This window comes from Dromiciops gliroides, chromosome 4, assembly GCF_019393635.1.
Source record: "Dromiciops gliroides isolate mDroGli1 chromosome 4, mDroGli1.pri, whole genome shotgun sequence".
Taxonomy (NCBI): domain Eukaryota; kingdom Metazoa; phylum Chordata; class Mammalia; order Microbiotheria; family Microbiotheriidae; genus Dromiciops; species Dromiciops gliroides.
In genome coordinates, this window is record NC_057864.1 from 191,358,748 (window position 1) to 191,374,191 (window position 15,444).

General features: G+C 44.6%; 1 protein-coding gene across 3 annotated transcripts in view; it reads right to left on the reverse strand.

Annotated features, from left to right (window-relative positions):
* The window catches only part of ARHGAP27 (Rho GTPase activating protein 27), a 67,560-nt gene that overhangs the window by 13,544 nt on the left and 38,572 nt on the right, over positions 1–15,444 (reverse strand). The window contains exons 1-5 of one of the 3 annotated variants that reach the window (XM_043963863.1): positions 13,822–14,024; positions 3,705–4,124; positions 3,272–3,475; positions 2,874–2,954; positions 2,639–2,731 (exon numbers count right to left, since the gene is read on the reverse strand). In XM_043963863.1, coding sequence (XP_043819798.1) covers positions 2,639–2,731; positions 2,874–2,954; positions 3,272–3,475; positions 3,705–4,124; positions 13,822–13,923 — 900 coding nt within the window. In that variant the 5' untranslated portion in view covers positions 13,924–14,024. Of the gene's footprint in view, positions 1–2,638; positions 2,732–2,873; positions 2,955–3,271; positions 3,476–3,704; positions 4,125–13,821; positions 14,025–15,444 lie in introns of those variants that run through there. The other 2 variants (XM_043963862.1, XM_043963864.1) reach the window with 2 other exon arrangements.

The following is a 15,444-nucleotide window of genomic DNA, read 5'->3' on the forward strand; positions in this document are numbered from 1 at the left end:
TTTCTCTTGTTGTTGTCATTTTTTAGTCGTGTCTGACTCTTTCATGACCCCGTGTGGGGTTTTCATGGTAGAGATACTAGAGTGGTTTGCCATTTCCTTCTCCAGCTCATTTTCAGATAAGGAAACTGAAGCAAACGGGTTAAGTGACTTGCCCGGAGTCACACAGCTAGTGTCTGAAGTGAGATTTGAACTCAGGGAGATGAGTCTTCCTGACTCCAGGCCTAGCACTCTATCCACTGCAGTGCTACCTAGCTGCCCCAGGAATGTTCTCTACCACATCCTTGACCAGTGGTCATCCAATTTCTGCTTAAAGAGTGTAGTGATGCGGGGCAGCTAGGTGGCACAGTAGATAAAGCACCGGCCCTGGATTCAGAAGGACCTGAGTTCAAATTTGACCTCAGACACCTGACACTTACTAGCTGTGTGACCCTGGGCAAGTCACTTAACTCCCATTGCCCTGCCAAAAAAAAAAAGAGTGTAGTGATGGGGAACTGTCCCAAAGAGTCTTTTTTCATTTTTTTTAGTGCTTGATTTTGATGGCTATGACTCACCATTTTCTTCAAGGTACTATATAGATATATGAGATTCTATCAGTGGCAGTGAGGATAAAAGATGAATCAAGGCAATATTATTGTTGTCGTTTTTACTTCTCATCTACTTGAAACTGAAAAGTGCAGCCTCCATTTTGGAAGGCTCCTTTTCTAAGCAGAAGAAACTTTTGTATCGTCTTATTTAATAACAATCTTTTTGCTCGTATGCTGAGAGTTAATTGTTTTCTTGAGACACTTGAAGTCTCCTAAATCTTTTATAAAAAATGTAACACTTTTTCTCCCTGTTCTGATTTCTGCCAAAGGCTTTGTTCCACTGAGATAACCGTAGCTTCTGTCAAGGTTGTTCTCCAGATATTTATTCATATCCAAAATGAACATGCTGTCCCTCTGGAGATAACCACCACATCCAGTGGGACTGACCATTTACCATTCGTAGATTAATTACAGGACCAGTTCATCACCAGGGTACCCCCCACCCCCAGACAAAAGGCACCTCCATCTCATCTGACACTGCTGAGCATCAGAGACCAATCATGAGTATGGCCCATGAACTAGGTCATTATGACTCAGAAAACACTAGCCACAACCTCAGGGACATGTCAGGGACATGTGAAAAGAATGCTTGGAGATCCAGGGGGTCTAATTGAAAAAGACCAAGATATGGCAAAAGAGCAGCTTTTTCACAATGGAGCAAGAGTGATCCCACCTCAAATTGCATTGCTAATGAGGATTTATCTTGTGACTCTCATATGGAAAGGCATATTTGAATTGGCATCAAGAAGGCTGATGCCTCTAGCTGTGTGACCTTGGACAAGTCACTTAACCCCCATTGCCCCACCAAACAAAAAACAAAAACAAAAACAAAACAAAGAAGGCTGATGCCAAACCAGAAGAAACCATCCAGGACCAAAGGAAGCATGCCCTTTATCTGGAAGTACCAGAGGAAGGGAACGGGCAGTGTTCAAGCTCCCATACTTGCTATCCATCTGAGACTCATGTGGCTGCAATTTGTCTCTACAATAACGCATAAGTTTCAAAAAATTCTCATTAGAATATGAGTGGAATTATTTTGCTTTTATCTTTTAGTGGCACACGGGGAATGTTTATCATGTAATTATCCCTTAAGACAATGTTAGGGGCTAAATGCTAGAGAATGGGCTGGGGAGTCCTACTCCCTACCTCTCTGACCCTTGAAATTAGAACAGGAACTCACTACCTCTTGAGAGAGAAACCTTTCCACGTTTGGAGAGTTTTCCCCTCCAGTGTAGGATGGAATGATAACAACAATAGCAAATAGTATCTCATTGGGTCCTCACAACAACTTCAGGAGTTGGGTGCTACTATCATCCCTATTTTACAGAGGAGGAAACCAAGGCAGGAAGAAGTTAAGTGACTTGCCCAGGGTCACACAACTAGGAAGTGTCCAAGGATGGGTTTGATCTCAAGTTATCCTGACTCTGGTTCAAGGATTCTACCCACAGTGCCACAGAATGTTAATTATCCCCAATTAGAAGCCAAGCTCCTGACTCTAGTGTCCATCAGGGCAGGGGAGAGGGGAGAGTTTTCAGTCTGGAAGTGGGATCGGCTTAAGGAGAACTATTCTGGGGGCAGCTAGGTGGCGCAGTGGATAGAGCACCGGCCCTGGAGTCAAGAGGACCTGAGTTCAAATCCAACCTCAGACACTTAACACTCACTAGTTGTGTGACCCTGGGCAAGTCACTTAACCCTCATTGCCTTGCACACACACAAAAAAGGAGAACTATTCCATTGCTGTGATGGAAAGGAAGAGGATGTTTATTTTTCTCATCCCCCACTCCCATTAGACAGGTGGGAAGTAAGAGAGAGATCAGCAGAGCAGATTAGGGTGAGGGAAGTCATTTATGGGAACAGAGAAAACCCCTCCCTACTCCCCAGTGTATGAGCGCGCGCGCACGCACACACACACACACACACACACACACCCATTAGGAGAAACAAAGCCAGATTGGGAAGAAGAGTCAGGAATTGCCCTGAGAAGCATTCCCTGTGTGTTTAGTCACTGCCTCACAACACCCTCCCCTCCCCTAGAGAGCCCCTAATGCACTCACTTTCTCCTCTGGAGGGCTGACCAGTGCCAGGGAATCACTGTTGTGGCTGGACTTGCTGCTGCTGCTTTGGTGACGCTGGCCTGTGACAGGGACCTGGGGGAAGAAGACAGATGCTCAGAGTCCCTCACACACACACACACACACACACACACACACACACACACACACACACACACACACCCTGCGCTCTAATGTCCATCCCTTTCCTTCCCCACTCCTTGGCCGGGGCCAGTACCTGGGGGAGCTCCCACTGGGTGGTGCTGTCACTGGGGTTGTAGAAGTACGGCTTCCCCTGCTCGTCCTCCGACCTCATCCACTGGTGAGGAAAAGTCCAATCAGTGACCACTGTGTGTTGGGGGTGGGGGGAGGGGAGAAGTTCTTAGACAGGTGAGCTTCCAGAAAGAAGAAGGGTGACTTGTGTCTCTGAGGCTGGGAAGGGATAGGAAGGGGAAGGAGAGAGAAAGGAGGGAGTGAATGAAGGGGGAAGGAGAGGGGAAAAGATGAGAAGGATAATATTTCAGAAAAGAAAGTGGATGGCTATGGGAAAAGACAAACTAGATTTGGGGAGAAGGGCACCCCAAAGGAATACGGAAGGTTCCAAGAGAACCCTTCCCAGGCCCAGTCCTGACATACCTGCTCCTGTGTATAAAGGTTGATATAGAGCAAATGACCATCGGGGGTGATGTGGCAGGACCAGCCAGGGGGTGTGTAGGGGTCGCTTGTTTGCCCTGGGGATGGGGAGGCCGGGCTGGGGTCAGTGTAAGAGCTCCCGGGAGAGTAGTCTTCCTCTGGGTAGCACGTCAGCTCCTCCGGATAATCTGCCTCTGGTGTGGGTGGCTGGAACACAGCCCAGGTCAAGAATCAGTGCGTGGCTCCACCATCTTGGATGTTCTTTCCTACCTGAGTCCTCTACTCCCTTGGTCCCATCTCCACCCCCCTTCCACCTCCCCTCCTTCACCAAACTGAAAAATGATTAGGAAATCTAAAGAGAAACTACAGCAAATAGATTTCCGCTATCTCAAGGTGAGTTCTTCCCTGCCCCAGAACTTCAGCATCCCCTCCTCACCCTTTGGTCCATGGGGCTACAGGGGGCAAGTTCCGTTTGCATCTCAGGGCTGGTGGACTCCTCCCATACAGTCTCGCCAGTCACCGGGTTGTAGAAGAACACTCTTTGGCTCTCTTCATCCCAGTACTGATCCCACTCAGCTTCAGGGTCCCCCGGGCTGCCCAGAGGGGATGATAAAGAGGTAGCTGGGCTAGATGCAGATTCAGTGGGTCCAAAGGGAGATTCCCAAGTGGTTTCCCCAGTGCTTGGATTATAATAGTAGGGCCGTCCACTACCCGAGTCTCTATGAGTCTCCCACACTGGGCTGGTGGAGGTAGGGGTTGGGACAGGGGCAGAGGCTGAGGCAGGGGCTGGAGCCAGAGCAGGAATTCGCTGCTGCCTCTCCACATTCACATACACAGGGTCCTGAGAACTCTCTACCTGTGAAGGGAAGAACAAGGGTCAGAGGTCATAGGAAGGGAGAGAAGGAAAAGTGTAAGGCACTGGTCCACCTGCTACTGGGAAAGAAGGGAAGGAAGTTAAAGAGGCATAGAGAAATAAGCTTGAAATAATCACCTTTTGGGACTTCAACTAAGGCCCCATTCCCCTAAGGGGGCCCTAAACCCACTCATTTTCTCCTCTGGGAGGGGTGACCACTTTCAGGGAGCCAGAGTGGCATATAAAGAATATTCATCTAGGGGCAACTAGGTGGCGCAGTGGATAAAGCATCGGCCCTGGATTCAGGAGGACCTGAATTCAAATCCGGCCTCAAACACTTGATACTTACTAGCTGTGTGACCCTGGACAAGTCACTTAACCCCAATTGACTCACTTTAAAAAAAAAAAAAAAGAATATTCATCTTCCTTACCCTGGGCAAGTGACTTAACCCTCATTGCCCCACAAAAAAAAAAAAAAGAAAAGAAAAAGAAAAAGAAAATGTATCTTCTCTTACAACATGACTAATGTGGAAATATGTTTAATATGATTGTAATGTATAACCTATATCCGATTACTTGCTGGCTTCGGGAGGGGGGAGGGAAAGGAAAGAGGGAGAAAAATTCGGAACTCAAAATCTTACAAAAATGAATGTTGAAAACTATCTTTTTTTTTTTTTTAAGTGAGGCAATTGGGGTTAAGTGACTTGCCCAGGGTCACACAGCTAGTAAGTGTTAAGTGTCTGAGACCGGATCTGAACTCAGGTACTCCTGACTCCAGGGCTGGTGCTTTATCCACTGCGCCACCTAGCCACCCCGAAAACTATCTTTACATGTAATTGGAAAATAAAATAAAATACTATTTTAAAAAAAAAAGAAGTTTCAATGCCCAAAGTGCTATAAAAAACTGTGTATACCCTTTGACCTGGCGATACCACTATTAGGTCTATATCCCAAAGAGCTCATAAACAAGGGAAAAGGACCCACATGTACAAAAATATTTATAGCTGCTTTTTGCGGTGGCAAAGAATTGGAAATCGAGGCCCATCAATTGGGGAATGACTGAACAAGTTGTGGTATATAAATGGAATAATACTATTGTGCTGTAAGAAGGCAGATTTCAGAAAAACCTGGAAAGACTTAAGTAGACTGATGCTGAGTGAAGTGAGCAGAACCAGGAGAACATTGTACAAAGTATCAACAACATCGTGTGATGATCAACTGTGATAGACTTAACTCTTCTCAGCAATACAATGATCCAAGACAATTCCAAAGGACTCATGATGGAAAATGCTCTCCACATCCAGAAAAAAGAACTGTGGATTCTGAATGCAGATTGGACCATACTGTTTCTACTTTTTTTGTTTTTGTTTTTGTTTTCTTTTTTGATGTTTTCCCCTTTTGTTCTGATTCTTCTTTCACAACATGACTAATGCAGAAATGTTTAATGTGATTATACTGTTCTGTGCCTTTTTTCCCTAATAGCTGGAAATGATAGATACTTCAGCCAATGTTCTGCAATCTCTTTAAGGATTACCCCCCTCCCAGATAGGAATCGAATCAATACCTATTTACTGAGAAGCAACTGTGTACAAGACACTGAACTAGGTAGTGGGGATATAAACAAAAATCCAAATGAGTCTCTGCCGTCTAGAGGTTTATAGTCTATTGGAGGAGGGGGTATTCCAACATGTGCACAGAGAAGGAACCGTACAAGGTAGGTTGTATTAGAGCAAAGTTAAGATGCAAAAAAAAAATACTATAAAAATAGCTAAGGGCAGCTAGGTGGCGCAGTGGATAGAGCACCAGCCCTGAAGTCAGGAGGACCTGAGTTCAAATCCGGCCTCAGACACTTAACACTTACTAGCTGTGTGACCCTGGGCAAGTCACTTAACCCCAATTGCCTCACTTAAAAAAATAGCTAATAGGGAGGGAGAATAATTGAGTTGATGGGGAGGGGAGGAAATCAGGGTACACTCCTGAGAGGAGATGGCATCTGAGCTGGGGTCTTGAAGAAAGAATCAGAGATGAAGATGTTGTTGTTTGTCCTTTATTCTCAAAGACCATGACATTGGGAGGTGATGTTATGACTTGCACTGAATTGGATTTAAGTGAGGGAGGGCTGTGCAAGGTCACCAACCTCACTCTCTCCTCCAGAGCCATCTGGGTCCCATGGAAAGATATATATCAGGATGACTGGAGATGACCCCGGATGTTTGAGGCAATCGGGGTTGAGTGACTTACCCAGGATCACACAGCTAGTACGTGTTTGAGGTGAGATTTGAACTCAGTGCTTTATCCACTGTGCCACTTAGCTGCTAGAGATGAAGATGACTATATTCCAAGTGGGCAGTAGGAACAGGTGGCATCAGGACATGAGTATACCATAAAAAGTCAAGCCATAAGTGACCTCTAGGTAAGACCATCTGTGTGAACAGCAGCAAAGAAGCCCAGCTCATGTATGTACCATAGGAAAGACCTAAAAATAGCACCAAACTGAATAATGATTAGGAAATCTAAAGAGAAACTACAGCAAATTATTTCATCTAACTTAGGACTGCACAAAAAGGAAGGAAGGAAACAAACCTTTATTAAGCACCTACTATGTACCAGGTACTCATTTGGTCTACATAGTAACTCTGGAATCTAGGTGTTATTATGCCCATTTTATAGCTGAGGAAAATGAGGTAGATAGAGGCTAAGTGACATGTCAAGGATCATATAGCTAGAGGCTGTCAGAGGCCAGATTTGAACTCAGGCCTTCCTGATTCAGGAAGACTCATCTTCTTGAGATCAAATCTGACCTCAGACACTTATTAGCTGTACAATTCTGGGAAAGTCACTTAACCCTGTTTGCCTCAGTTTCCCCCATCTGTAAAATGAGCTGGAGATGGGAATGACAAACCACTCTGCCAAGAAAACCCCAAATAGCATTGTGAAGAATCGACTGAAGTGACTGAACAATAATAAACTTCCTGATTCCAGAGGACCCTGAAGATCCAGTGCTCTGAACCAAGATAATCTGGGCAGTTGGGGCAAGGGCCTAAAACCTACTGGCATTCTGACCACAGTCACACCAGAAGAAGTGGAAGTCACCAGTAGGAACCAAGGTCATTGAATTCAGAATCAAATAGAACATGACTCTTCCAGCCAAGCACACAGAGTGGGGCAGAACCCAGTCCTGGCACAAAGCCCCAATCCAGCAACAGAGATTGTAGATATGAGTAAACAGAAGTAGCCACTAAACTCTATAAATAAATATGAGGGATTCCTCTACCTACAAGAGTCCAACCCAGAAGATAGTAATTCCACAACTGCTACAAGCAAAGCCTCAGGAGGAAAAAAATTCCTGGTCACAAGGACTACAAGAAGAAATGAGATGAAACAAGAGATTTAAAAGATGAAATTATAAGTGAAATAAGACCTGTGGGTGGGGAAAAGTAGATTTCTGGCCTAAATGGCTTTATGAGTGAGGGCAGACTGCAAAGTTTCAACAGATCTACTCCAAAAACCTAAAACTCTCACAAGTTCAAATAATCACCAAGAAAGCCAATAAGAATGAACTGATGCAAAGTGAAGTGAGCAGAACCAGGAGAACACTGTACACAGTAATAGCAATACTGTATGATGATCAGCTGTGAATGACTTGGCTAGTCTCAGCAATACAATGATCCAAGATAATTCCAAAGGACTTATGATGAAAAGATGCTATCCACCACCAGAGAGAGAACTGATGAACTCTTAGTGCTTAATGAAACATAATTTTTTCATGTTTTTCTCCTTGGGTTTTTTTGGTGTTTTCTTTTATAACATGGCTGATTAAAAAAACAAGTTTTGCATTACTTCACATGTATAATTGATATATTGCTTGCCTTCTAAAGGGGTGGGAGAGAAATGGGAGGAAGGAAGACATTGTGAAACTGAAAACATTTCAAAATGAAAGTTAAAAATTTTTAATGTAGGGGTAAGCTAGGTGGCACAGTGGATAAAGCACCAGTCCTGGATTCAGGAGGACCTGAGTTCAATTCTGGCCTCAAACACTTGACACTTACTAGCTGTGTGACCGTGGGCAAGTCACTTAACACTCACTGGCCCCCCCCCCCATTTTTTTAATGTAATTTGGAAATATTTAACAAAATAAATTATATATAATAAATGATAGATACACAAATGCATACATTTATTTTTGTATATACATTTATGCATATACATATATATGTGTGTTTCATATCTGTATATTGGTACATGTGTGTTTCTATATGTGTTTCCAGGTCCAGGAGTGATCATTTAGGAATTGCTGTACTCCCTGAAAGCCATGACCCAAAAAATCCTGGATTCTATATTTCAAGAAATCATTAGTGAAAACTGACCAAATCTATTAGAACCAGAAGTCAAAGTGAAAGATAAAAGAATCCATCAATTACCTCTTTTTAGGAGAGGGGCAGTATGGTTTATTATTGGAAATATGGAGTTGGTGATTATATCAGTCAGTGTCCTTAAGTCTTTGAAGAAATTTTTTTCAAATAGTTTTTCTAGTTCTGCTTACTTTGCTTGGCAACAATTCATCCAGGTCTTCCCAAGTTTCTATGAATTCTTCATACTTATCATTTCTTAAAACACAATTTGTTCAGCCATTCTCCAATGATGGGTGCACCTACTTTCCTTCCAGATCTTTGTGGCCACCAAAAGTGCTGCTGTAAGGGAAATGGATCAGGGGAAATCTGAGATCAAATTTAGGAGTCTTCCTAAATGACCTGATAGCATAATTGAGTGTGGGACATTCTTAGTTATTAGCAATATTAAGAAGTTTCTCAAGCAAATCATTGGAATTACAGTTATCTCTTCCATGTTGCAGGGATCCCTGAGATCTAAAAAAAATCTGTGTAAAAATTTTTGGCTTTCCCTTCATAGCAGAAAAAAAAGTCTGAATTATTATGGTATTAAAAGATAAAATATGTTGATATTATACAATACTATACATATATTTTATGCATTTCTGAATTTCTAAATTTGTTCTGTGTCATCTGCTGGCCTTCACATGTCATCTGTAGCTTCTGCAAAACTCCCCAAAAACTCCCATTTAATTTCTTATGCTATCGAAATCACAATGGGGAAAGTTGTGATGTGGAAGAGATAACTGTATAGTATACTGGCCATTAGATGAAGGTAATTAATAGGGCACAGGCACCTTCTGATAATTGGTTGAGTGGATCAGTCATACCCAATTTGGCCTAGTAAACTGGAGTCACTCTAAGACAGTCAGCTAATCTTCTTGGGTATACAGTGTATCCTGGGTTGGTTTAATGCACCAAGACACTTGGGCACTAAGTCACATCCACTGAGAACTGGAGAAAGGAAGGGACTAGAGAAAAAAGGGCACTGGATTTAGAATCAGGGGACCAAGGTTAAGATCCTGACTCTGGGCATACTAGTACATTATTGGTGGAATTGCAAATAGGTCTAACTGTTCTTGTAAACAATATTCAGGGCAGCTAGGTGGTGCCATGGATAAAGCACTGGTCCTGGATTCAGGAGGACCTGAGTTCAAATCCAGCTTCAGACACTTGACACTTACTAGCTGTGTGACCCTGGGCAAGTCACTTAACCCCCATTGCCCCGCAAAAAAACAAACAAAAAAAAGAAATAAAATAAAACAACACAAAAAAGCAACTGAACTCAGAATAAATGAAATGACCAATATTGATTCCAAAGATCAGAGGGCTAGGGTTGCCAAATGCTGCAGATGGGAACAGATATAGTTCTACTGGTCAGTTTTGATTGTGTAACAAGAGACTGTTCTGATATGGGGAGAGGGGCTATCAATCAATCAATAAGCATTTATTAAATACCTTCTGTATACCAGGCAGTGGCACTGAAGATACAAGTCCAAAGAATGAAACAATCTCTACTAGCAACAAACATATATTCTTTTCTTTTCTTTCTTTTTTTTTTTTTTGGTGAGGCAATTGGGATTAAGTGACTTGCTCAGGGTCACACAGCTAGTAAGTGTTAAGTGTCTGAATCCAGATTTGAACTCAGGTCCTCCTGAATCCAGAGCCGATACTCTATCCACTGTACCACCTAGCTGTCCTAGGAAAAATGATCATGATGCATTATTTATTTATTTATTTATTTATTTTTAGTGAGGCAATTGGGGTCAAGCGACTTGCCCAGGGTCACACAGCTAGTAAGTGTTAAGTGTCTGAGGCCAGATTTGAACTCAGGTACTCCTGAATCCAGGGCCGGTGCTCCATCCACTGCGCCACCTAGCTGCCCCGATGCATTTGTTTTTTAAGTTAAGATAATGAAACAAAAAAAGAAAAGAAAAAGCAAACAAGTGGTTTAGAAAAGACAATCTCGAAGATTTCTTCTAACTCTAGACCTAGCTTCTATGACCTCAGGAGGTTAGAAGTCTTTGTTATCTACTCACCATGTGACACATTGTTCCCTCCTACCAATCCTTCACAAGTCAAGAATGAATGGTAACACGCCCAGTGCCCTCTGACATCATAATTCCCAGAGAGAATGCAGGTGGCCAAGGCAAAGTGAAAAACAGGAGAGAGTGACATCATATCTGAGGAAGAACTTACTGAGAACAAAGGGTTAGGTTATAGCCATGGGAGTAACTACCTGAGGAAGGTCAAGGAATTCTTCACCGGAAATCATTAGGAATTGGCATCCCTACCAAAGAGAAATTGAGGAAGATGGGAGATGAAGTCAGGGGTTGGACAAGGGTAGGTATCTATGTGAATGATTGAGACATCTAATATCCCTGGATGTCACTGGTGACCTTGCACAGCCCTCCCTCACTTAAATCCAATTCAGAGCAAGTCATGACATTACCCCCATGTCATGGTCCTCTTCGGGAAGGAAGGACAAACAGTACTCTCTATCACCTCAAATTATCTTGTATTTACTTATATGTGCTTTTCCAGTACAATGTAGGGGCAGCTAGGTGGTGCAGTGGATGGAGTGTTGAACCTGAAGTTGGGAGGACCTGAGCTCAGATATGACCTGACGCTTCCTAGCTGGTGACCCTGGGCAAGTCACCTGACCCTGTTTGCCTCAGTTTCCTCATTTGTCAAATGAGCTGGAGAAGGAAATGGCAAATAACTCTACTATCTCTGCCAGGAAAAACCCAAAATGGGGTCACTGAAGACTTAAATTGTGCATATTGTAGGCACTTAATAAAGAAATGTTTATTGAATTGAATGGGACCACAAAGGCCTAAATCAGAAAAAGTGCTTGATAATGAGGCAAATCACCTCTGCAAGGCAGCATGTATAGAAAAAGCACTGGACTTGTCCTCAGAAGACCTTGGGTTCAAACCATGCCCATGTCATTCACTTCCCCAGTTTGAGTTTCTGTCACCACCTCTGAGGGGGGATGGGCTTTGTGATCCCTATACAATCTTCCAGCTCTCTATCTATGTTCATTTAGCAGCTAGGTGGTGACAAAGAGCTGTGCCTAGAGTCAGGAAGACTTGAGTTCAAATCATGCCTCAGACAACTAACTAGCTATGTGACCCTGGACAAATCACTTAAACTCTGTCTCAGTTTCCTCATCTGTAAAATAGGAATAATGATATACTGGCCTGCCTCACACAGTAGTTATGAAAAGAGTACTTTAAAATACAAAGTAAAGCATTATAAAACCATGAGCTAAGATCATTAAGTTTCCAGGAAGGAAGACTTCAGTAGGATGTGAGGAAAAACTTTTTTTAACAATTGAAAATAGGGGGCCAGCTAGGTGGTGCAGTAGATAGATCACCAGCCCTGGAGTCATGAGGACCTGAGTTCAAATCCAGCCTTAGACACTTGACACTAGCTGTGTGACCCTGGGCAAGTCACTTGACCCTCATTGCCCTGCAAAAAAGAAAATATAAAAGGCAGGGGCAACAAGATGGCACAGTGGATAGAACACCGATCCTGGATTCAGGAGGACCTGAGTTCAAATTTGACCTCAGACCCTTACTAGCTGTGTGACCCTGAGCAAGTCACTTATCCCCAATTGTGAAAGAAAGAAAGAAAGAAAGAAGGAAGGAAGGAAGGAAGGAAGGAAGGAAGGAAGGAAGGAAGGAAGGAAGGAAGGAAGGAAGGAAGGAAGGAAGGAAGGAAGGAAGGAAGGGAGGGAGGGAGGAAGGGAGGGAGGGAGGGAGGAAGGGAGGAAGGAAGGAAGGGAAGGAGGAGATTGCCTTGGGAGAGAATGAGTTGCCCATCTCAGAAGAAGGTCACCACTTTTCAGGAGAGCTTCTGGTTAGAGTTTGGACTAGTGAGTGCTTTATTTGGAGAAAAGGAAAACCCAGGTTCAAATGTCACCTCTGTGGCTCACAGTTCTAGCTGTGTGACTATGGTAAGCCACTAACCTTTCTGAGTCCCTTCTCATTTAATAAAATTGAGCATAATAATTAATACCTGCCTCATACGACTATTGTGAGATTCAAATGAACTGATATGTAAAGTGATTTGCCAACTTTAAAGAGCTACCTAAATGTGGGTTGTTATTGCTATCAGTAGGACCTCTGAAGTCCCTAGAGAGTGACCTCCGAAGGCCTGGACACCCTATGGAGTTTAAGCCACAAGCCAGGTTCTATGATAAAAAGTTTCTCTCTAATGGTTTAGATACAGCCTCCTTCCTGTCCAGCTCTCCTCACCCCCACCCCCAACACTCACATAAAATCGTGTTATGTCCCAATCCCTCAAGGGGAAGCTTGCTATTGGCCACCAACCAATTCAAAATGTGCCAGTGACCTCTGCTGAGCTTGGGTGAGAAAGCCACAGTTTCTGGCCCCAGAAGTCAGGCAGGAGATCTAGATTGGGGACCAATCCTGGGCATGAGGTCAAAGATTGGAGATTCACAGACCCCCATTCCTTTGGGTCTCATACACACACAGAGACACACACACCTCTTTCTACACACACCCCTTTCTTGCTGTGCCTCAGGACCAGGGGCATTGTACAAGAAAGGTCCTGCAAATAACCGACATGGGCTTCTAGAAGCTCACAAGGGATTTTCTGGGACTGCTCCTCAACCCTGGGGGCCAAGTGCCACAGAGCCCAAAACAGAGCATCGGTCCCACCCATCTTTCTCGACCTTACCACCTAAAAGCTCAGCAGGTTCTTACCACATCCCACCCCACCCCTCACACAGCACTTCCTGACAACAGTCAACCCCTCCTGGCCAGGCCTTCTTCCTTTTCATACTGATAGCGGCCATCACATCCCCAGGCCGGCCTCGGCTCTCTACCCCCTCCTCACCATGCCCCTCTACCCCATCAGTCTAACCCTCTTTTCCCTGTCTCCTGGCATGGAGAGAGAGAGAGAGAGAGAGAGAGAGAGAGAGAGAGAGAGAGAGAGAGAGAGAGAGAGAGAGAGAGAGAGAGAGAAAGAGTTTACAGGGGGGGCAAGGATCATAGATTCCCCTCGATAACCAGCCAAATCCCATGACATTTGCCAAATCTGAACCTCATTAGTCCCTTGCAAAATCCTCAAAGCTGGATCAAAGCAGCCCACTACCCCCGATCTCTGATCCATGTTCTATTTCAGCTACATTCTGATAGCAGACCAGGCCATTTTTAAGGTTCTCCCCTTGATTTTATTGTTCTGTGATTCTCCCTCCGTTCCTGTGATTCACCCCACCACACACCCCAACATCTCTGCCCCTCCCTTAATGGTCTTTCTCTTGCCACATCCCTAATACCAACCTCCAAAGGGTCCCTGGCACCAAGCCTCTCACCCGGGCATCCCACCTGCCTCCGAGAGGCCCGGTTCCGTCTCAGGCTCAGCTTGGCAATCATGTCCACCATCCTAGCCCCGTTGGGGCCAGCCAGAAACTGGGCCCTGGGGTGGATCTTGGGGGGTGGAGCCCAAGGGAGCACAGCCTCAGGGATGGGACACAGGGGAGCCCAAAAAGAGAAGTTGTCCAGAGGTGAAGAAGGCTGGTCTCCAGCACATTTCCTGTCAGGGCCATGGGAGCGGAAGTGTTGCTGGGGGTGACAGACGGAGAGAGGCAGAGTGGGGTTTTCAGGGGCTAAGTCAGATGCTATTTTTACACTTCCTAGGACAACAATAGAAGCCCCCTGGCAGATGACGGAGTTGGGGGTCTGGTCAATCCCTTGTTTGTGTTTTCCTGGGATCACCCCCTCCCCAAGATCCCAAAGACAATCTCCTTTCTTTGGAGGTCCAGGTTAGCCACAAAGCTTGAGGGACAATACACTGAGACCAGCTGATGGGAGTGTGTCTGGGGTTGTCTCTCCTGCTATCTTATCCCCCTCCTTCTACAGTAAAGGACAAATAGGGCAGGTTTGACCCTCTACATCCAGGCACATACCCCAGGAGTCTCTTAGCCAAGAGTCCCACAGCATTTATCAGATCCTCATGACAAGTCAGGGTACCCAGGCTTAAGGTCTGGTGTAACCTCTATTCCTCACTATCCCATGGCACCTAGCTAGGTAGTGTAGTCAGAAAGGACTGAGTTCAAATCCAGCCTCAGATACTTCCTAGCTATGTACTGCTGGGCAAGTCACTTAAGCTCTGTTTGCCTCATTTTCCTCAATTGTAAAACAGGGATAATAATAGCACCTATCACCCAGGGTTGTTGTGAGGATCAAATGAGAAAATACTTAGCCCCAGTGCCTGGAACAGTAGTAGTAGTAGTAGTAGTAGTAGTAGTAGTAGTAGTAGTAGTAGTAGTAGTAGTAGTAGTAGTAGTAGTAGTAGTAGTAGTGGTAGTAGTAGTGGTAGTAGTAGTGGTAGTAGTAGTGGTAGTAGTAGTGGTAGTAGTAGTAGTGGTAGTATTAGTGGTAGTAGTAGTGGTAGTAGTAGTGGTAGTAGTAGTGGTGGTGGTGGTGGTGGTGGTGGTGGTGGTGGTTTGTCCTTTTTTCTCAAAGAGGAACATGACAAGGGGAGGTGATGTCACGACTTGCAGTGCATTAGTTTTAAGTGAGGCAGGGCTGTGCAAAGTCACCAACCTCACTCTCTCCTCCAGAGCCATCTGAGTCCAGTGGCAAGATATACATCAAGACGACTAGAGATGGCCCTGGATGTTTGAGGCAATTGGGGTTAAGTGATTTGCCCAGCGTCACACAGCTAGTGTCTGAAGTGAGATTTGAACTCAGGTCCTCCCAACTTCAGAGCCATTGCTCTCTCCACTGCACCACCTAGCTGCCCCCTGGAACACAGTGAGAACTTAATAAATGCTTGTTTTCTTCTTTTCCCATTGTACCAAGGAACAAGATAGGTTTGAGGCTCACTCATCTCCTACTGTCCTGAGCTGTGCCCCAAGCCTTCTCTTCTACCACCCAATGCATCCCCTTGCTGGGCAGAAG